At 41.6% G+C, this 21,834-nt stretch overlaps 3 protein-coding genes across 3 annotated transcripts; all 3 read right to left on the reverse strand.

Annotated features, from left to right (window-relative positions):
• Nucleotides 1-3,194: 3,194 nt before the first annotated feature.
• Nucleotides 3,195-6,051, reverse strand: LOC115558428 (cytosolic sulfotransferase 3). The gene is made up of 8 exons (XM_030376587.1): nucleotides 5,898-6,051; nucleotides 5,410-5,548; nucleotides 5,200-5,328; nucleotides 4,844-4,944; nucleotides 4,392-4,518; nucleotides 4,181-4,278; nucleotides 3,742-3,916; nucleotides 3,195-3,671 (listed from the first exon to the last, which is right to left on the reverse strand). The coding sequence occupies exons 1-8, from the start codon at nucleotides 5,910-5,912 to the stop codon at nucleotides 3,559-3,561; spliced, it is 897 nt and encodes a 298-aa protein (XP_030232447.1). The 5' UTR covers nucleotides 5,913-6,051; the 3' UTR covers nucleotides 3,195-3,558.
• A 5,133-nt stretch (nucleotides 6,052-11,184) lies between these two features.
• On the reverse strand, nucleotides 11,185-14,496 carry LOC115558261 (cytosolic sulfotransferase 3). Its single transcript, XM_030376243.1, has 8 exons — nucleotides 14,209-14,496; nucleotides 13,747-13,885; nucleotides 13,530-13,661; nucleotides 13,345-13,445; nucleotides 12,924-13,050; nucleotides 12,731-12,828; nucleotides 12,306-12,480; nucleotides 11,185-12,234 (listed from the first exon to the last, which is right to left on the reverse strand). The coding sequence occupies exons 1-8, from the start codon at nucleotides 14,221-14,223 to the stop codon at nucleotides 12,122-12,124; spliced, it is 900 nt and encodes a 299-aa protein (XP_030232103.1). The 5' UTR covers nucleotides 14,224-14,496; the 3' UTR covers nucleotides 11,185-12,121.
• A 2,353-nt stretch (nucleotides 14,497-16,849) lies between these two features.
• On the reverse strand, nucleotides 16,850-21,556 carry LOC115558191 (cytosolic sulfotransferase 3). Its single transcript, XM_030376117.1, has 8 exons — nucleotides 21,416-21,556; nucleotides 20,971-21,109; nucleotides 20,574-20,702; nucleotides 20,217-20,317; nucleotides 19,745-19,871; nucleotides 19,533-19,630; nucleotides 19,094-19,268; nucleotides 16,850-17,964 (listed from the first exon to the last, which is right to left on the reverse strand). Exons 1-8 carry the CDS (start codon nucleotides 21,440-21,442, stop codon nucleotides 17,852-17,854), a joined length of 909 nt encoding a protein of 302 aa, XP_030231977.1. The 5' UTR covers nucleotides 21,443-21,556; the 3' UTR covers nucleotides 16,850-17,851.
• Between the last annotated feature and the right edge of the window lie 278 nt (nucleotides 21,557-21,834).

Here is a 21,834-nt window from a genome sequence, read left to right on the forward strand (position 1 = left end):
TGGGCAGTTCCTGAGGTGCCCCGAAATAGTGAAATAGTGAAACTATTTCACTGAAATAGTGAAATAGTAAATTGCCACGAGGACGTAGCAGTTCCCGCTATCTGTGGTGGGGAATGGGCCCAGGATGTCCACCCCAACCCGCTCCATGGGGGCCCCCGCCTGGTATTGCTGCAAAGGGGCATGGGAACGTCCAGTCTGCCCCTTCTTAGCAGTGCAGGAGGCACAGCAGTGAACGAAAAGCTCTGTGTCCTTCCTGCAACCAGGCCAGTAAAAACGCTGGTGCAGCTTGTTGAGGGTCTTGGCCACCCCATAGTGTCCTGCCCCCACCGAACCGTGGATCGCATGTAGCACCCATTGGCGCCAGTGCATGGGCACTAGTAATTGCCACATATCTCTCCCCCAGACTGGTGCACGCCACACCCTGTAGAGTAGTCCATCCCACCGTGCCAAGGTGGCCCACCCGGAGAAGTAGGTCTTGGTTTCCACGGACAAGGCAGGGACAGCTTGCTGGGAGGGGGTGTGCCTGGTTGTCAACCCACTGTCCCACCCTGGCCAGTGTGGGGTCACTGTCCTGTGCTGCCTGGCACTCCTGGTCTTCCATGGCAGTCAGCCAACCTTCATCTGGCCCGACCAGTCCTGTGGCAGCTACCTGCAGAGTAGCTCCATCTCACTCCTCTTGGCGTTCACAGTGTCTGCAGTCCGCACAGGGGCGTCGGGACAGGGCATCTGCATTGCTGTGCAGACGCTCGGTGTTGGATCTCAAAATCGTAGTCCTGCGGGGCCTTGATCCACCGGGCCACCTGACCCTCAGGCTCCTTGATGCTGAGCAACCAGGTCAGGGAAGCGCGGTCCGTCTGCAGGAGGAACCACTGGCCGTAGAGGTAGGGGCGAAAGTGTCTGAACGCCTAAACCACTGCCAGGAGCTCACGTCGGGTGAGGCAGTAGTTGTGCTCGGGGCAAGACAAGGAGCGACGGTAGTAAGCCATCACCCTCTCGTCCCCTGCTCTCTCCTGCGACAGGACTGCCCCCAGTCCCACGTCACTATCATCAGTGTCGACTATGAAGCTGCGGCCAGGGTCAGGAAGTGCCAGGATGGTTGCGGTTGTCAGAGTAGCACGGAGCTGGGCAAAGGCGGCTGCACAGTCGTACTCCCAGCTGAACTCCCTCCCTTTGTCCGTGAGACGGTATAGAGGGGTGGCAATTGGTGCGAAGTCGAACCGTCGATAGTATGAGGCGAGCCCCAGGAAGCTGCGCACCTCACTGACATTTCGGGGGATGGGCCAGTTCCTTACCGCCTCCACTATGGCAGCCACGCTGCCATAGTAGCCACGCCTTCTGGCCACAGCTCATGGCCCAGGAACCTGGTCTCGCGCTGCAGCAGGTTGCACTTTTTGGGGTGTAGACGCAGGCCTGCGCCCTGAATGGCTTGGAAGACCTGGCGGAGGTTCTCCAGAGCCAGCTTGAAGTCCTTGGCATGGACCAGAAGGTAATCAACGTAGACCTCGCACTGTTTTCTGTGAACGTGAGCCAGAACCCTCTCCATAAGTCTGTCAAACGTGGCGGGAGCATTGAAGAGAACCTGGCTCTGCTGAGCATCGAGTCCTTCGCTGCTCCGCTGGTATAGTTCCTGGATAGCGTTGTCATCATCTGAAGATGGGGGCTGGGGAGTCGTACCCCCACGGAGGTCGCTGTTGTCGTAGACGGACAAGGCGGCGGAGACGGAGGTGGTGCAGCGCCTGGTGGACACAGCTGGGCTTGTGTACACCCTACCTTCCCCCCTTGACGGCGCTGGAGGGTCAGCGTCTCCATGCCGAGGTGAATGGCGTTCCTCGACACATCCACATAGTCTAGTCGCTCGGTGGGCGTTAGGTCGAGCAACACCTGCAGCGCCTTCCCCTCCAGTGCTAGAGCAACGTGGGCAGCAGTGTCTTGGTTGCTCCAATTTGTATTCGCTGCAGCCAGCCCAACTTGCGCTAGGTACGGCTCCAGGGTTGTGATGCCGGCGTATCGTGGGAGCTTGAAGGTGGTCCGTGGGCTAGCGATGGGAATGCCAGCAGCAGCAGCCGGCGGAGAGGCGGTCAGCGGCGCCCTACAATACTTCAGAATGTAATGTGTGCAAATGGGCTATCACAGCCAACCTAGTGGTTCTACATGTTATATTCTTGTCTAATAGGAGTGTTGGAAAAATAACAGAGGAAAGCTAGCGATTTGTCTTCCCATGACAAAGCTGCTCAGATTGTTTCTTTGTTGTCCGGTGTTGCCTTAATGTATGGTTGTGTTTAAACAGAAAGTTCTGCAGTGTCATCATCAAATTTATTTGAACTTGTAGTGTGAACAGTACAGCTATCTGATGACTTGGTTGTGTAGCGTGACCAAGCTATAACTGTTATCGTCAGGCGTGACCGAGCCAGCACCTAGTAGCCATAGCAACCTTCAGGTACATTTGAACAGTTGAGTAATTCTTTGTTTATTAATACATATTTATTGTTTTATTTTTGTTCTAACATATTTTTAGATTGAAGAACATAGAGGAAGGATACATTCATAAAATATTATGCTCTGAGGCTGGATCTTTGCAAATGTGATGAACACAGAACTGTAAATACAACTTCATAAGATCAGATAAGATAAGATAGAACTGTATTGATCCCCAGGCAGGGACATTTGGCTGTTTACAAAAGAAGAATGATGTGCAAAATGAAAGGGAGGAAAAATCACAGGAAGTGCAAAATGAGCTGTATTCCAAGCGTATGGGTTTATGTATTTAAAGTGTCCAAAGTCGGTCAATTAAACTAAATGTTTTTATGTGAAGTAGAAGAGGGTCTAATGAAATGGTGGGGGTGGCAGGGGAATAGGCATGTATTGCATTGCCACAGCATTTAGTTTTGATGCCTTTAACAAAAACCTTCTATTTACAGAAAGAAAAAAAATCATGAAAGAAATTATTGGTGGATATGTTCCACTCTTAAGAAACTTTATAGTTCAATAGTTTTGAAACTGAGCTAATCTGTAATTACAGAAGTTACACCAAGGTTTAATGAAACACGTTGTCATTAGAGTACATTCTGCCATTGGAAAAGGATGCCGCAACCATTTTTGAAGAAACATCTCATTATATCGGTTAGTTTTCCACTTTGGTTTGCAGAGATATCCTATTAATTTTGAAAATATGTATTCTAAGTAATACATTTAAATTTTTCACATAAAAATATACTTTTGCTGATTTTAACTCATCACAATTTCACGATTAATTACGATAACAAAATACATGACTTCCAACATAATAAAACCCAACATTCGAATGCTCCTATCCAAAACAGAGGCTATGTTGGTCAAGCCCTATATCTGACTATTATTCGGTTTATAGATAGCACTATAAGGGACCCCCAGCTTTTCTATGATGACTCACGGTCTTACTAAATAGTTTTATATATATATATGTACAAATGTTTTAAAGACCAGCAAAACACTGTAAATCGACGACCTTGTTGAAAGATCCTACATTTCCTGCTCTGTCACTCAGGTTTAATCATGATGTAGGAGTAGCCTGGCCAGATTTCAGACTAGAGTGCGGAACTGCAGCGTGGTATTCTTCATCTTCTTCTTATAGTCTTCATCAAACTGTTCATTCTGGGCTACGGTGAAGTGGTTTCTCCAGTCACCAACCTTCCCTGTGAAATACAATGTGTCAATCAAAAGTAAGGACGTCATAAACTTTAATCTTTCACGTTACCTAATTACCTTTTCTCATGAAGGGAGAGATCTTAAAGTCCATAGCTTTCACAGTTGAGTAGTTGGCCATTTCATTCTTCTTCATATTGTCAAACTGTACTAGATTATTGATTTGATCCTTCTCTTTGGTTGTCGAGGTCAAACCAAGAAAGGAGCACAGCTTGTTTATCTCTCGTCCAGTGTCCTGCACAGAAACAACCACACACACACACACGCAAACACACGCACACGCACACGCACACACACACACACACACACACACACACACACACACACACACACACACACACACACACACACACACACACACACACACACACATAAAAACTGTAACCCTATAAACCCTGGGTGTATTGGTCATATTAGTGTATGCTTCATCTTTCCAAGTACCCCTTGGTAACACAGACCCCTGGTTAAGAACTGCTGCTCTTACACAAACACCACTTACCTCAACCATATCTTCAAAGAACATGTATTGGATTTTAGGATGGGAGTGTTTCTTCTCCCACCAGCCAGTCACATGGTCATACCAGGATCCAAATACCACTAAACCCAGAGAGGAAAATATCAGATAACTTATAGTGAACGTAAAGCAGAGGTAAATGTTGGCCTATTCTATTTTGGGTGTCTATTTTTGCTTTATTATGTTTTACACTGACTCTTTCCATCAATGAATCTCTGTAGGTAGCTGTTCCAGTCTCCTGGCTCTGGTTGGACGCAGGTCATGCGGTCAAAGTGGAAATAAGACACTGCATTGTCTTTAGCATTACGGGCCACATACACTACCTGCACAGAGAGAATATGAAACAATATTTGTTATTTGTATTTATTGAAAAAGGTATAATTTGTCAATAGCTACAAAGATAAAACCATATTCACTTTACATAAATATAAAAGTTATTATTACCGATGTTGATTTAAATATATATCGTTTTTTAAATGCACAAAAAAGTAGTACATTCAATTGAGTAAATCTTAGTTAACAGTTAATTAATACATTTGCCCAAATGTGTGGCCATGCTGCTCAGGTAATTCACCTTCAGCTTCCAGTGTTTTGCATATTGTGCTATGGGTGTCTTTGAAGATAACATTGAATGCAAACATACAATACCCTGCATTTCTGTTCCCAAAAGGACTTTGGAATCAACTGGACTGGCAGGTGAGTTTTGATGAGACGAGGACAAGTATCAAGACTATCTGCCTGATCAGTTCCTGAATAGAAAGATGAAAACCAATCTGCTCTTTAACCTATTTACAGTATTCACAGTTGGTACTACTGTGAATGAAATAAGGCAATTGAAATATACTGCACAAGAAAGGCATATCCACTTCTGACTATTTCATTAAGAAATATTATCAGGCTAACGCATGGCCATCCTTTAATAATTTGAAGAAGTTTCTATAATGAATTTTAAAAAGAGAATGGTTTACGTCATATTTTTGCCCATCAAAACATCACAATCTTACCAGAAGATTGGTTTGGGATCGTAATCTCCAGGAAAGGTACTCTATCATTAAGAGGGGTGGATGTCTGGCGATCTGGTTGTGTCTGAGAAAAATACAGAAGATCAAGAATGTAGGAGACCCATGTAGTTCCTGAAAAAGCAGAGAACAAACATTACATAACTAAAACTTGTATTACTACACTCAAAATATCCTTGATTTCTATACACAAACCTGCTTTTGGGTATGTTGCAATAAGGATATCATCTGGTCTGGCTTTGAAGTTTTGAATTTTCTCCCAGTTGTCCGTGAAATAATGGACCATTGAAACTCCATGGAAATCAATCAAATTTGGCCGAGGCGGCGTCGTTGTCTGAGTAAAGACGAAAAAAAAAATCGTGAGGATGCCAAAAGCATATATTTTCTTCTTTAAAGGAATTTCAAACCATGTTTTAATATTTTTTAGGCCTACAAAGGCTACTGTTGATCTCCGTCCTTTTACATCGAGTTGACCATTATTGGCTACAGTTAATAACTTTGACCCGAATTTTGAAAAGTAATGAATGTATGTAATGTAACTCAACTAATTAACTTAAATGTGATCTACTATATCTATGTTACCCTTAAATAACATGCCATTTATGCTAAATATTGGTTGATTGCACAGCATCTCTGCAGCTTATTAGTCATCTATTGCTTAAAAACCAACAATCCCAAATTACCTTATCTACGGGCATGTCGGCAGCCTAGTTTTGCTTCTCCTGAAGGTCTTAGTCCACTCGTTTTCTTCCTCTGCGTTCGATGGGTTTTGTTGCTGGAATCCCTTACTTTCCCCCACTTGGAGTAGGTAACATTCGATGACCTAAACCATGAGTTCGCAGAGGTGGGCAGAGCCTATTGTATTATCACCCTATCAATGTTTGACCTAACTTTCTGAACATAATTCTATGACTGTAATGTCGCTTATCATTTACTTTTATTATTTACTTACTGTATCTCATTCTCTGAATAGGTCTGACATGAATGATATGTACACCAAGGGAGCCAGGCTTTTGCTATCAAGTCAACGTGGCCTCCACTCTGCTCCAATCAACTGAGCTTTACTGGCTACGGGAAACACAAAACAATATTTACATTTATGATTGGGTATATGTGGACCCCAAATCCAATCTGGCTCCTATATGAAAAAGGGTTTTGACTACAAATTTTGAAACAAATAAGCTACAGATGAAAACTTGATGTCTATTTAATTGTATTCACCATGACACACAAAGGAATGCTTGATGATTGCCTATGTTTAGACCCCACATTTGCCTTTACAAGAGAACAAGAAAGAAGCTGTACTCTCCAGCAGACCAGGGTATGACACGTCTGCCCTTCAGCCTTGTAATCATCCAGAAGCAGATACAAGATTATTCCTGCATCTTGCACATGCTGGGGCCGATGGCCATAAAAAGGCATTTGTCCGGACTGTTGACAGCAATGTTGTCATCCTTGCCATCCGCTTCTTCAACACAATCGGCCTCACAGAGCTCTGGATCGGCTTTGCAGGTGGAAAAAGCTATGGGGACATTCCTGCTCATGAAATCAGCAGGCATCTTAGTCCCCAGAAGTCACTGGCCTTTCCACTCTTCCACACTTTAACAGGCTGTGACACAACCTCAGCATTCCTGGGCCATGGGAAAAAGAGTGCATGGACAGCTTGGGAGGCAACACCAGATCTCACAGAATCCCTGGTTACCCTCACCTCCGACCCTGAACAGATCAACAATGATGTCCATGTCCAAAGACTGGAGCGTATGGTTGTCATCATGTACAGCAAGAGCTGTGGTTCCAGCCGCGTAGATGAAGCTAGACATCACCTTTTCTCGAATGGTACCAAGTCTCTCGGAACCTGCCTCACACCCAAGCTGGGTGGGAGTTCAATGCATGGGGATGGTATCGGGACTCTACGAGCAAGACTTGGGAAACGTACTAATCTCGGAGACGCCAGTAAAGCCTGCACCATTCTTCTCTACTGTGGCTGCAAGAAAGCAGGCACTACAAGTGCTGTAAAGCCCGAGTTCGTTCCACTTCTATATGTGCATGTGAGGGTGCTTGTACAAACAATGATGGTAGAGACGATGAGTGATCCGGTGAATGTGTGTGATAATGTCAATTCATGTAAGAGACCATCAGAATTCACTGTTGTTTTTCATGTTATTGCTGTTTTTTTGTTATGCTAAGCAAACCTTTCAGAGTTTTGGACAAATGTACTATATTATTCTTTTAACAATTTGACATAATATGGATATTGCCTTGCAATAATAGATGTGCCTTATTCTTTCATATATGATTAAACTTTGAATGTATTCACCTGTGTTACACTGAAAGCATTTCACTTTTAAAAGGATATTAATCAACACTGAGAATAACCTTCAAAGTTGTGGTAATAAAGGATTTTCAACCACAGTCTTGAAAGAATAAAGGTTACAGACTTACACAAGCATAAATGAAAATATGCCAATGGACTACCTGTGGTCAATGAACATAAAATAGAAACCACATCATAATTTGTAGCGCATTTGGTTCAAAATTTGAACCAAATATGGCCGCTGCCTTTTTCGGGCAATGGCCATATTGAATTTAGAGACCTCCTTGAGGAGCTTTGCGCTCTGCAGAAAGGTGAAAAGATCAAGAGAAGTAGTTCTATCATGAAACTGGATCCCTTCCTCCCAGATGGGGTTCTCCGGGTTGGTGGAAGATAGCACAGGGCAGCCTTGCCAGAACACACAAAGCATCCAGCTATCCTGGCCAAGGATCACCACATCACGACCCTGATCATCAGGAACGCTCATGAGGAAATCGGACATGCAGGGAGAAACCATACCCTTGCTCAGCTGAGACAAAGGGTCTGGATACGCAAAGGAAATGCAGCGGTGATAAGTGTGCTTTCAAAGTGTGTGAAATGCCGGAAGTGTCAAGCTGCTGTGAGTGAACAGAAGATGGCGAATCTACCACCTGATCGTCTACTGCCTGACCATCCACCGTTCACTAACGTCTGTGTAGACTCTTTCGGCCCCTTTGAAGCAAAGCGTGGACGCGTGCAAGTCAAGCGTTATTGAGTCTTGTTTATTTGCCTTACAGTCACAGCAGTCCACATAGAAATCTCGCACTCTCTCGACATTGCCTTGTGTAAATGCATAAATGCAGTGAGACATTTCATAGCCAGAAGAGGACAAGTGGAGGTTATGAGATCCGATAATGGAATGAACCTGGTAGCTACAGAACACGAGATCCGCCGGGCAATGAAAGAATGGAACCAGTCCCAGATCTCTGAGGCTCTACTGCAAAGGGGAGTCACTTGGATCTTCAACCCGCCTGTCGGGTCGCAACACGGTGGTATCTGGGAGCGACAGTTAAGAACAGTCCGGAAGATACTTACCAACCTTCTGAAGCTCCAGTCACTGGATGATGAACGTCTGCAAACTGTGATGTGTGAAGTAGAAGCAGTGATCAACAGCAGACCCCTTACCAAGTCATCTGATGATGTGGACGACCTCGAGCCACTGACGCCGAATCATCTTCTCCTGCTCAAGGGAAAACCAGCACTCCCTCCAGGTGTGTTTCAGAAGAAGGATCTATGTTCAAAACCAAGATGGAGGCAGGTGCAGTATATCTCTGACATCTTCTGGAAGCGCTGGTCCAGAGAATACTTGCCCCTACTGCAAGAAAGGCAGAAGTGGCTGGAGAAGAGGAGAAATGTGAAAGAGGGAGACATCGTACTAATTGTGGACGAGAGGGCTCCAAGAGGGCCCTGGTTGATGGGAAAAGTTGAGAAGACAATCCCCGATGCCAAAGGGTTTGTCCGTCAGGTCCTTGTCAAAACAAAGACCAGCACCTTAGAGAGACCCATAGATAAGTTGTGTCTCCTGCTCGAGATGGAAGAATCTCATTGACAATAAAGGACATTATTATCTAGGACTTTATTATTTTCCATAGTTGCCTATCTTGTGGGCCTCACCTAGATTGGTCGAGGTTGTTTATGTTGTTTTAGACCTATGAAAAAGGACAGAAGGAAATTAGAAAAAGCAAAATTATTCTTTAGTTTAAGTAAGTTAATTGTCATCCCCATGATGAGCAATTAGGGGCCGGAAATGTTAGTGCCATTTTTCCATATTGTAATTTAGATTTAGATATTATTAGGATTTAGATATTATATATTTAGATTAATATTTAGTGATTGTTTATTAGATTGATTAACTAATTGTTTTGCATAGTTTTGCATTTTAGTTTAAAGGCACCCAGTGCAACTTTATGTAAACATTCAATGAAAAATAAACGTTTAATTTCTAGTCTTTTTTACACGTAGTAAGTTTCAATAACTCCATACCATTACATATCGACATTCAAGGAGCAAAGATGAGACGTCGCTGTGTGGTGAGAACTGATAGAAAAATCAGTTCTCACCACACAACGACGTCTCATCTTTGCTGCTTGAATGTCGGTATGTAATGGTATGGAGTTATTGAAACTTACTACGTGTAAAAAAGACTAGAAATTGAATGTTTATTTTTAACCCTCGAAAGTTGCACTGGGTGCCTTTAATAACTGTTGAGTGTACTTGTTTTCATTGCTTATAATTATTAGAGATGCATAGGACATTGGTTGCTATAGAGGGCGCTGTTAAGCTGTAGCACTTAGGAAGAGTAAAACTGTGTGTTTTGTGTCATTTTGTGGCTTTCAGTAAAGAAGAGCAAACGCACAATTTTTCTACCGTCGTTTCAACAGTAAACACGCGTAGACCTCGTTCTTTCTGTCAAAGAGTGGTTAATCGACTGAATATGTTTAGAGCGATTTACGAATGCACAACAAGGGAGTTTTAGCCACTACGGACATGGTGGCGTCCGTGAAAGAGGAACCCCTCCCTGACCCCTCCCCATGTAGACTATACTTAAGAGTGTAATGTCACGTAATGTATTGTGAATATGTATTATATATGTATTATATAGATAATATAAATACAAAAATAAAGGGAGGGAAAATTACAGGAAGTGCAAAATGAGCTGTATTCCAAGAGTATGGGCTTATGTTAAAGTATCCATAAGACCTGGATGACATAAGACCTAGTGGCCATAACAACCTTGAGATACATTTGAACATTTGAGAAATTCTTTGTTTATTAATGCATATTTATTGTTGTTGTTTTTTCAAACATATTTTTAGATTGAAGAATATTGAGGAAGGATACATTCATTAAACATTAGTTTTAAAAATAATTAGAGCTGTCAGTTAAACGCGTTATTAACGGCGTTAACGCAAACCAAATTTAACGGCGTTAATTTTTTTATCGCGCGATTAACGCAATTAAAAATAATTAAAATAATTAAAATAATTAATTAATAATTAAAAAATAAAAACTTTTTTTTTTTTTTTTTTCTTTGGCTCAAAACAAAGAAGCAGTAGCCTGACTGCTATGTTCAAATGACATTTGTTCAAAGCAGTCGTTTAATTGCACTATAGGCTCTTTTTTTGTATCGTCCTGTTTTGATCAGTGTATATGCCAATGTTGTTATCAATAAAAAATCATTTGTTTCACCACTTCACCATGTTGATAAGAGAATTAAAATGAGAAGAATTATGGGACAAAAAAATCAAGGGATATTTAGCATAGAAAAAGAATTTGTGATTAATCGCGATTAATTAGAGTTAACTATGACATTAATGCGATTAATCACGATTAAATATTTTAATCGTTTGACAGCTCTAAAAATAATACTTTGGCGTATCAAGGCGCCACATTGGAGGGGCCTCCAGCTCAAGAACCTCCGGCTCGTGACCCCTGCAGTAGTACAATACCATTGTTAAACCTCCGATCATAAAATAACGTTTTCTTTTTTATAACATAATAAACATTTTAGTTTGAATGATAAATAAAGGAAGGCAGCTCTGCAAAGATCTGTGGTCTGTCTGAGTTGCTCTGAGGCTGGATCTTTGCAAATGTGATGACGCAGAACTGTAAAGATGAGATAAGATAAGATTCAACTGTATTGACCCCAGGCAGGGACATTTGGCAGTTTACAAAAGAAGGAAGACGTGCAAAAATAGAGTAGCCTAACTGCAAAATGAGCGGTTTTCCAAGTTAATGGGTTTATGTTTTTAAAGGGTCCAAACTCAGTAAATTAAACTAAATGTGTTTATGTGACGTAGAGGAGGGTCAAATAAGATGGTGGGGGTGGCAGGGGAATAGGCATGTATGCCACAGCCGTTTTGATGCCTTTAACAAGAATCACTTTCTACTTACAGAAAGTAAAAAAGAAACATGAATGAAATTATTGATGGATATGTTCAACTCTTTGTAACTTTCGTGTTCAATATTTTTGAAACTAAGCTAGTCTGTAATTACAGAAGTTACACCAAGGTTAAATGAATAAGGTTATCATTAGAGTATCTTCTGCCATTGAATTAAGGATGCCACATGCAACCATCTTTCAAGAAACATCTCATTACATCGGTTGGTTTTCCACTTTGGTTTGCAGAGATATCCTATTCATTTTGAAAATATGTATTCTATGTAATACATTTTAATTCTAACATTCTAATTCTAACATGAAAATATACATTTGCTGATTTAACTCAAATCATAATTTCACGATTAATTACTATTACAAAATACATGACTTCCATCATAATAAAAACCAACATTTGAATGCTCCTATGCTTCCACAATAGAGGCTGTGTTGGTCAAGCCCTATATCTGACTATTATTTGGTTTATGATTAGCACTATTAGTGACCCCGGCTTGTCTAGGACGACTCATGGTCTTACTAAATATAAATATATATATATATACACATACAAATGTTTTAAAGACCAGAAAAACACTGTATGTCCTTGTAGAAAGATCATACATATCCTCCTCTGTCACTCAGGTTTAATCATGATGCAAGAGTAGTCTTGCCGGACATCAGACTACAGTGCGGAACTGCAGCATGGTATTCTTCATCTTCTTCTTATAGTCTTCATCAAACTGTTCATTCTGGGCTACGGTGAAGTGGTTTTTCCAGTCACCAACCTTCCCTGTGAAATACAAGGTGTTTGTCAAAAGTAAGGACATCATAAACTTTCATCTTTTCCATTGTCTGAATTACCTTTTCTCATGAAGGGAGAGATCTTAAAGTCCATGACTTCCACAGTTGAATAGTTGGCCATGTCATCTTTCTTCATATTATCAAACTGCGATTGGTGTCTGATTTGTTCCTTCTCTTTGGTTGTCGAGGTCAAACCAAGAAAGGAGCACAACTTGTTTATTTCTCGTCCAGTGTCCTGTGCAGAAACAATCAATCACAGACAAACACACTCACACACACACACACACACACACACACACACACACACACACACACACACACACACACACACACACACACACACACACACACACACACACACACACACACACTTGTAAACTGTGGGTCAATTGTTCCTATTAGTGTATGCTTCATCTTTCCAAGTACCCCTTGGTAACACAGACCCCTGGTTAAGAAATTGCGGCTCTTACACAAACACCACTTACCTCAACCATATCTTCAAAGAACAAGTAGTGGATTTTAGGATTGGACTGTTTCTTCTCCCACCAGCCAGTCACATGATCAAACCAGGATCCAAAAACCACTAAAACCAGAGAGGAATCCATCAGATAACTTATAGTAAGGGTGAAGCAGAGGAAAAATAAGGCCTATTCTATTGATTAGGTATGAGGCACTGACTCTTTCCGTCCATGAATCTCTGTAGAAAGCTGTTCCAGTCTCCTGGCTCGGGTTGGACTACATTCATGCGGTCAAAGTGGTAATAAGACACTGCATTGTCTTTAGCATTACGGGCCACATACACTACCTGCACAGAGAGAACCCCCATTAGGACTCTGCACTAAGAACGCTATCAGTATTTTTTCGGTACTTATTGGCAAAGATATCTTTCAAAACCAACTACAAAGATACATGTGGCGTAAATTTAAAAGTAAGCATTACAGATTTAAATAATAAAACTACTTCTATTCAAAATACATAATACTGCTATTTAAGTAAATAAAAAATACTTAAGTTATGTTCGCCAAATTTTGGAGCACTATAAACTTGTATTGCATGTTGTTTCATGTGTGCCCATTTATATTTTAAATGAATACTGTACCCTGCATTTCTGTTCCCAAAAGGACTTGGGAACCATCTGGACCGGCAGGTGAGTTTTGATGAGACGAGGGGAAGTAACCAGATTGTCTGCCAGATCGGTTCCTGAATGGTAAGACGTGTGTAAAATGTTTAAATGCATTTCATTTTTCATTAAATGAGTGAACTGGAAAATATTCACAATCTAACCACAAGGATGGTTTGGAACCGACGTAATCTCCAGGAAAGGTACTCTATCATGAATAGGAGTGGATGTCTGACGATCTGGCTGTGTCTGAGAGAAGTACAGAAGATCAAGAATGTAGGAGACCCATGTAGTTCCTGAAAAAAACGAAAAAAAAACATTACTAAACCATGTAATTACCACTCTCAAAATCTCTGATCTCTTGATTTCTAGTCCACAAACCTGCTTTTGGGTATGTTGCAATCAGGATATCATCTGGTCTGGCTTGGAAGTTTTGAATTTTCTCCCAGTTGTCCGTGAAATAATGGACCATTGAAACTCCATGGAAATCAAATAGATTTGGCCGAGGCGGCATCATTGTCTGAATTAAAGATCAACAAAACAAATAAATGTATAGATGCATTTTGCGGATACCAAAAGGATATTTTTCTTATGTGAAAATATTTTTAACAATATTTGACACAGGACTTTACATGGTATTTGTTGTCGGTGTCCAGCAATAGAACATAATTGTTTTAAAAATTCTACAGGTTAATTCTAGACTGGACTTTTCCTTGAAGTCAAAATACATCCTAACTAACTAAAACTATCTTTGTTCACCTCATAAAGAACATGATACTTTTGGTAAAGACCACTCTCTGGGAGGATTCAGAAAAGGCCTGAAACATTCAATCCAAACATTACCTTGTCAGCTGCCATTTCTTCTCCCTAGCTTTTCTGGCAGCGTTGCAAGCCCCTGGTTTTCGTTCTCTATGTTCTTTTGAAATCCCTTCCTTCCTCTCTTTGGTTTACACAACTGTCATGTGACCACAATAACTGCATCAACGTTTGACAGGCTGATAGAGATAGGAATTACGACCATAACATGAAATACGTCTTTCTATTACTTTTGGGCCAAACGGTTTCCACCCCTCTCCAGAAGACTATTGTCTATTGTCCAGAGCTTCCTGCATATTCCCCAAGCAGATCTAAAGGGGGCCCCACTTCCAGGAGACATATACAAGCAGCAGATGTTGAGTCGACTGCCCCTACTGTTCCCTTCATGCCAGGCTTTATGATAATAAATGGGGTCGACAGATAACACTGGTTGACAAATAGCTAGATAAACCAACAAAATCCAAGCAAAGCCAAAATAAAGCTTAAAATAAAACATTTCTATAGTTATTATTATTAATGTTATCAATACGGCTTCAAAAAACATAATATTCCTTACAAAGGGTGTACCACAGACGGAGAACCAGCTTCATAATACACTTTGGTATCCCAGGAGGTCATTTTATGATGGTCAATTATGGCCTTGTTGTTTTCCTTATGGAACAATCTACAAGTTATGGTTCTGTGTTAAATTGCCACTGCGCATGCTCACGGACTAAGAAACTGAGGCAGGCTGTTCAAATTCTTCGCAAAGATAGTGGCTGTGATAGGCAGACTGATAATTCTGAAATCTTACTGCATAGCAACATTTAAATATGTCCCATTTTCCCCACTGAGCCAGGTCATTGCAAATGGTGGGCCGAAGCAATGCAGGACATTTAACATTCAAGAATTCTAACTGCTTGCCTCTCAGTCTCTGAGGATACAAGGTGGCGTGTAAACACAGAATGCTTAACTTTACAATACAATCAGTTAAAAAACACACCCTGTACATTAGCCTTGAGTGATAAGCACTAATAAAAGCCTGCTGACACATTCAAGTCTTGACATGCATTAAGTTGTGTGATAAATATCCAATTTAACTACAAAATAGGCTTTGTTAACAGCTCAAGCTTGATTCTCTCAGTGACAGAGATGATTACAGTTAATGTCAGTTTACCTACGTTTTTTAAATACAAATACTGTTATGGTTAGAGAACGAGAGGGCCCAAACGCTTGACACAGAGGAGCTGAGACGGGGTGGATAGGAAGTTGGGTTTATTGGGCAAGGAGTAACGACAAGCCGGGGCTAGGCAAGCCATGGTCAGGCAGGCGAGGGTTCGGTAACAGGCAGGCAGTCAGGCAGGCAGGGGCTCTGCAATAGGCGGGTAGTCAGGCAGGCAGGGATTCGGCAACAGGGGGTCAGGGTGACGAACGGAGAACTACAAACGGAGGAAAAAGGGTTACTGGAGGACAGGGTAAAACGGGCTAGACTTAGGATAACGCTGGTAGGACCGATACTAACTGAGTAGTGGTAAACGACGAACTGGCGCCGGCTGATTCCTACTTCCCTACTACTGTTCCCTACTTCAGCCGGGAGATGCTCGGCTGAAGTAGGGAACGGTGATCGTAGATTGCAGACAGGTGTGTAGAGGGAGTGAGGACCAGTGGCGCCAAGCGGCCACTAGAACCTACGGACCTCACTGGGGGTTTCATTCCGTCTGCGCATGGCACCTTTTCAACGAGCAGGTGTCCGCCTGCAGCCAGAGGGGGCGCCAAAATACCTATTCCCAACACAATGTTATGCAGTACTTCATTGATAACCGCTACGCAGCGCGATTTTTTTTTTACTGCTCGTGGCACCCCCATGTGACTTGGCGCCCCCCACAAATATGCCGCCCCGGGCTGCCTGGTTTGCCCGTACCTAAAACCGCCACTGCACACAAGGACTAAATAATTTATTTCGGTACATTTAGTGAGGGTTAGGGTTAGGGTTAGGGTTAGCTGCAGGGAGTTGCTAATTAGCAATTGTGGAGTGTGTCAACAAAAAAAAGTTAAAACAGTATGTGACATAGGCCTATATAGGCTATTTGTTTTCAGTTAACGGTTAGTTAAATAAAGTTGACCATAAATGTTTGACCATAGCCTAAAGGCTTATACATTTCACTTAACTTTTTTTACCAGTCTAAAGCTAGGCCTATCTATAGAGCAATACGTCATCCAAGGCCGGACTAACCATCTGGCTAGTGCCCAGAGACACCTTTCGGGGATGAAGCTAAAAATATATTCATCAATAAAAATATTTGTTTGGCATACCCAGGAGCCACATGGTAAGGGCTCCCAGAAAAAAAAAGCCTTGGGCTCCTGACCCCTGCACTAGTACAATACCGCTGTTAAATCACGATCATAAAATAATGTTTTATTTTTATACAATACATGAAACATTTTACATGGAAGGATGAATGCAGTCAAATGTGTTGGCGCAGAACTGTAAATTCAGCTTCATAAGTTCAGATAACACTTTATTGATCCCAGACGGGGCAGTTGGGATGTTCAACAGCAGCAGGAAGACTCGCGAAAATAGAGATGCCAAGTACAATTAAAAAATAAAATAAAATAGTAAATATGATGGACGGATGATAAACCTGTAATGTAAATATAAAAGATTCATAAATGAACAAATAAATGTAAACAAATTGCAAAATTTACTTTATTTCATGTGTATGGGTATACTGTATATAAAGTGTTCAGAGCAGCTTATATTTTAAAGTGTACGGGTGAAGTATAAGAGTATTTTAAAAGGGTTGAACAAAATCTAGTGCGTAAGTTTGCGGGGAAAGATGAGGGTGAGAGGGGAAAAGGTATCCAGTCCATGTCGTTTATCTTTGAAGCTGTAACCCAAAATCGATTTATATATACAGAAAAAAAAAACATGAAGGAACTTGTTGATGGATGATTTGTTCTTGGAAACTTTCTACTTCAACATTGTTTAGACAGAGCTTATCAGTATGGTAAAGATGTATCACAATGTAGGTTTAACAAAAATAATGGTCATTATATTATCTTCTGCCTTTGAGAAAAGGACATCTACCTCCCTACCGGTTGAATAATATACCAGGATCAATAATGTTAACAAATATAGACGTTGGACTCTCCTGGACTGAGTCTGATTTGACTTTGAGGCTGGGTAAGGCTGAATACATGTTAAACCAGACATCTCCATAGACACTCAAGGAAAGGTCTCCTGCATGACAACATGGAGCACCAGTGTCATTTTTGATTATCTGCAAACCGTACATAAACCAGCTTTCAACAACACCGCCCTGTGTCCTTTTAGTTGGAGGAGCTCAGAAAAGCCACCTTGGTGGAGTGTAGCCACCGACATTGTTACAGATTACTGTATGCTTTATTCTGAGTATAATTTAATTTATATTAATTATTTTATACACAAAGAGCACAGTATGTAATTAAAAACAATGTCACATATTTTTATATTCATTTGATATGACAAATATTATTGTTGAGGGCGGATGTTTTCATTTTTGACAAATACACTTACTGTGAATGAAGATTATGATTAGGAATATATAAAGGCCAACAAGACACATTAAATCTTCGTCCTTGTAGAAATATCATACATATCCTCCTCTGTCACTCAGGTTTAATCATGATGCAAGAGTAGACTGGCCAGACTTCAGACTACAGTGCGGAACTGCAGCGTGGTATTCTTCATCTTCTTCTTATAGTCTTCATCAAACTGTTCATTCTGGGTTACGGTGAAGTGGTTTTTCCAGTCGCCAACCTTCCCTGTGAAATACAATGTATATTGCCGCTTTTCCACCGCACATGTAGCTCGACTCGACTCGACTCGACTCGACTCGACACGACTCGACACAGTAGCAGCACGGGTCGTTTTCCACCGCAAGTGCCGCTTTTCCACTGCATGGTACCAGCTCGACTCGACTCGACTCGACTCGACTCGACTCGACTCGACTCAGTTCACATTTTTTGCGTTTCCACCGCGAAAACATGGTATCTGGTACCTGAAGTGGCTGCTTTTTTTAGTACCGCCTCGCTCTAGGTTCCAAGCGAGCTGAGCCGATGCTAAAAGGTGACGTCGGCAGACGGCCGGCCACTGATTGGCCAGAGAGTGTGACGAAGTCACGAATAGTAATGTTATCGATGTCCTCCATTGTTGTTATGTGGGTTCTGTCCATGTGTGGGTTGCGTAGGTGTTGTTTGCGTCGCGTACAAAAATACATCACGGCCCTTTCGCGCAGCCGACCCCGCCCACGTCCAGGAGGTACTATTTGCGGTGGAAAACGACCCGTGCTGCTACCGTGTCGAGTCGTGTCGAGTCGTGTCGAGTCGAGTCGAGTCGCGTCGAGCTACATGTGCGGTGGAAAAGCGGCAAAATAGTACCTCCTGGACGTGGGCGGGGTCGGCTGCGCGAAAGGGCCGTGACGTATTTTTGTACGCGACGCAAACAACACCTACGCAACCCACACATGGACAGAACCCACATAACAACAATGGAGGACATCGAAAACATTACTATTATTAGCTGGCATGTTGACGAAGTTGAAGAAGTGGAATATGTTGGCTGCGGCGCTGCTATGGCTGTTACCAGCATGGTTGCCATGTCGCTCTCGTGACTTCGTCACACTCTCTGGCCAATCAGTGGCCGGCCGTCTGCCGACGTCACCTTTTAGCATCGGCCCAGCTCGCTTGGAACCTAGAGCGAGGCGGTACTAAAAAAAGCAGCCACTTCAGGTACCAGATATCATGTTTTCGCGGTGGAAACGCAAAAAATGCGAGCTGAGTCGAGTCGAGTCGAGTCGAGCTGGTACCATGCAGTGGAAAAGCGGCAATGTATACAATGTCAGTCGAAAGTGAGGACATCATAAACTTAAATCTTTAAAGTTATAAGTTGTACCTTTTCTCATGAAGGGAGAGATCTTAAAGTCCATTGTTTCAAATGATGAGTAGTTGGCCATGTCATTTTTCTTCATGTTATCAAACTGCACTAGATGTCTGATCTGTTCCTTCGCTGCGGCTGTCGAATTTGAACCGAGAAATGAGCTCAACTTGTCTATCTCTCGTCCAGTGTCCTACACACACACACACACACACACACACACACACACACACACACACACACACACACACACACACACACACACACACACACACACACACACACACACACACACACTTTTAGCACAACAAACATTGACTACATTTTCTGAAGGTTATATCTTTTTATCTTGGAACACCCCCCGTGTTCCAAGATGAAAAGATATAACCTTCAGTAAATGTGTATGGAACACATACCCGTGGTTAAGAACTGCTGCTCTTACACAAACACTTCTTACCTCAACCATATCTTCAAAGAACATGTAGTGGATTTTAGGATGGGACTGTTTCCTCTCCCACCAGCCAGTCACATGATCATACCAGGATCCAAATACCACTAAAACCAGAGAGGAATTAATCAGATCACTTATAGTGAAGGTGAAGCAAAGGTAACTGTCGGCTTATATTCTGTTGATTACATATATTTGGCTTAAATATGTGATGTACAAACTCTTTCCATCCATGAATCTCTGTAGGAAGCTGTTCCAGTCTCCTGGCTCTGGTTGGACGTAGGTCATGCGGTCAAAGTGAAAAAAAGACACTGCATTGTCTTTAGCATTACGGGCCACATACACTACCTGCATAGAGAGAACCCCCATTAGGACTTCTGCATTAACATCGCTATCTGTTAAACAATATTCATCGCTATCAGTTTTTGTTAGGTATTTATTGGCAATGGCATCTGTTGTAAATAACCACAAAGATAAATCAATATATAAATCAAAGATAATCTGTCAAAGTAACAGATTTTATGGAAATGTCAACAACAAACTAAAAATGTTTATCTCAGTCAATACATCTGTAAAATAAATTGTCCAATTATGTCCAAATTTGGCACAATTATCTTAGCTCAGACCATTAACTTTAAGTGTTTGGTATATTGATTCATGTGTGCCCTTTTATACTTTAAATGAATACTGTACCCTGCATTTCTTTTCCCAAAAGGACTTGGGAATCATCTGGATGGGGAGGTGAGTTTTGATGAGACGAGGAGAAGAATCCAGACTGTCTGCCAGATCGGTTCCTGAATGGGAAGATTTACAATTCTTTAACTCACTGAGAGTCTTCACAGTTAACATTTCTGTGAATTACACATTTGGGATGCATTCGGAACAATAGGCATAATCTACTTCTGACTATATCGTGTCACATGGCTAACCGTCACTATTAAAAAAAAAAATCCATTATGAATGTGAGTTGCCAAAACATAATGAAATAGAACAATTTAGATACGTTTTATTTTTCCTTAAAGACTGACATGAAAATAATCAAAATCTAACCAGAAGGATGGTTTGGGATCATAATCTCCAGGAAAGGTACTCTCTCATAAATAGGGTTGGATGTCTGACGATCTGGCTTTTTCTGAGAAAAGTACAGGAGATCAAGAATGTAGGAGACCCATGTCGTTCCTGAGAGAGAGAGAGAGAGAGAGAGAGAGAGAGAGAGAGAGAGAGAGAGAGAGAGAGAGAGAGAGAGAGAGAGAGAGAGAGAGAGAGAGAGAGAGAGAGAGAGAGAGAGAGAGAGAGAGAGAGAATGCAAATACAAGAGAACCAGTGGATCATAGGCTTTGTCTCAATTGGCGAAAGGTACTTAAAATACGTTTATTGACATGAAAATCCTCAAGAGTGACACAAGTTACACAAGTAAACAATGACAAACCTCATTGGGCTCACAAACCTGCTTTTGGGTATGTTGCAATGAGGATATCATCTGGTCTGGCTTGGAAGTTTTGAATTTTCTCCCAGTTGTCTGTGAAATAATGAGTCATTGAGACTCCATGGAAATCCAATAGATCAGGCCGAGGTGGCATCGTTTTCTTGGGAAAAGATGAGCAAAATGAATACATTGATAAATACATTGGATGGATGCATAAGGGATATTTTCTTATTTGAAAAAAGTTTGCACAATATTTGACATAGGCCTGTATCTGCTTTTTTCATTATGTTAAACATAATTGTTTGATATAACCTACAGGTTACTCATTTTAACTTGACTTCAGACCAAACTTTGTTGCCCTTTAGATAACATGGAACTATTTTTTTGAAGATAACATTTTAGGAGGATTCAAAACATTTCTGTTGAAGTAATTTGTTAGGCATAAAACCAATAATCAAAAAAATACCTTGTCTGCAGGCATGTCGGCTGCCATTGCTTCTCGGCAGAGTTTACTCCCTCTGTGGTGTGTGGGTTCTGATCTTTATATCTCCTGCTTTCCCTCTTTTGATTTCACAACGGTCATAATGCGAGTGATTCTGTTAATCATTGACAGAGATTGGCATGATCACAGCTACATCTACTTGAAACACGTAGTTTGATAACGTGTTGGTATTTTGTAATTGCTATTTGAGCCATGATCTATGGTCATTTTGTATTTTGATTACTTAACCCTCATAAGGTGTTCGGGTCTGTGGGACCCGTTTTCAGTTTTTAGCTTTATAAAAGTGATACAAATAATTATTTTTTTGAATTAAGATTCATTGGCTTTGGCTCATTTTCTGTGAGGAACATAAATCCGAAAACATTTTCAAGGTCCCCCCCCTG

Source organism: Gadus morhua, chromosome 1 (genome assembly GCF_902167405.1).
Source record: "Gadus morhua chromosome 1, gadMor3.0, whole genome shotgun sequence".
Classification (NCBI taxonomy): Eukaryota; Metazoa; Chordata; class Actinopteri; order Gadiformes; family Gadidae; genus Gadus; species Gadus morhua.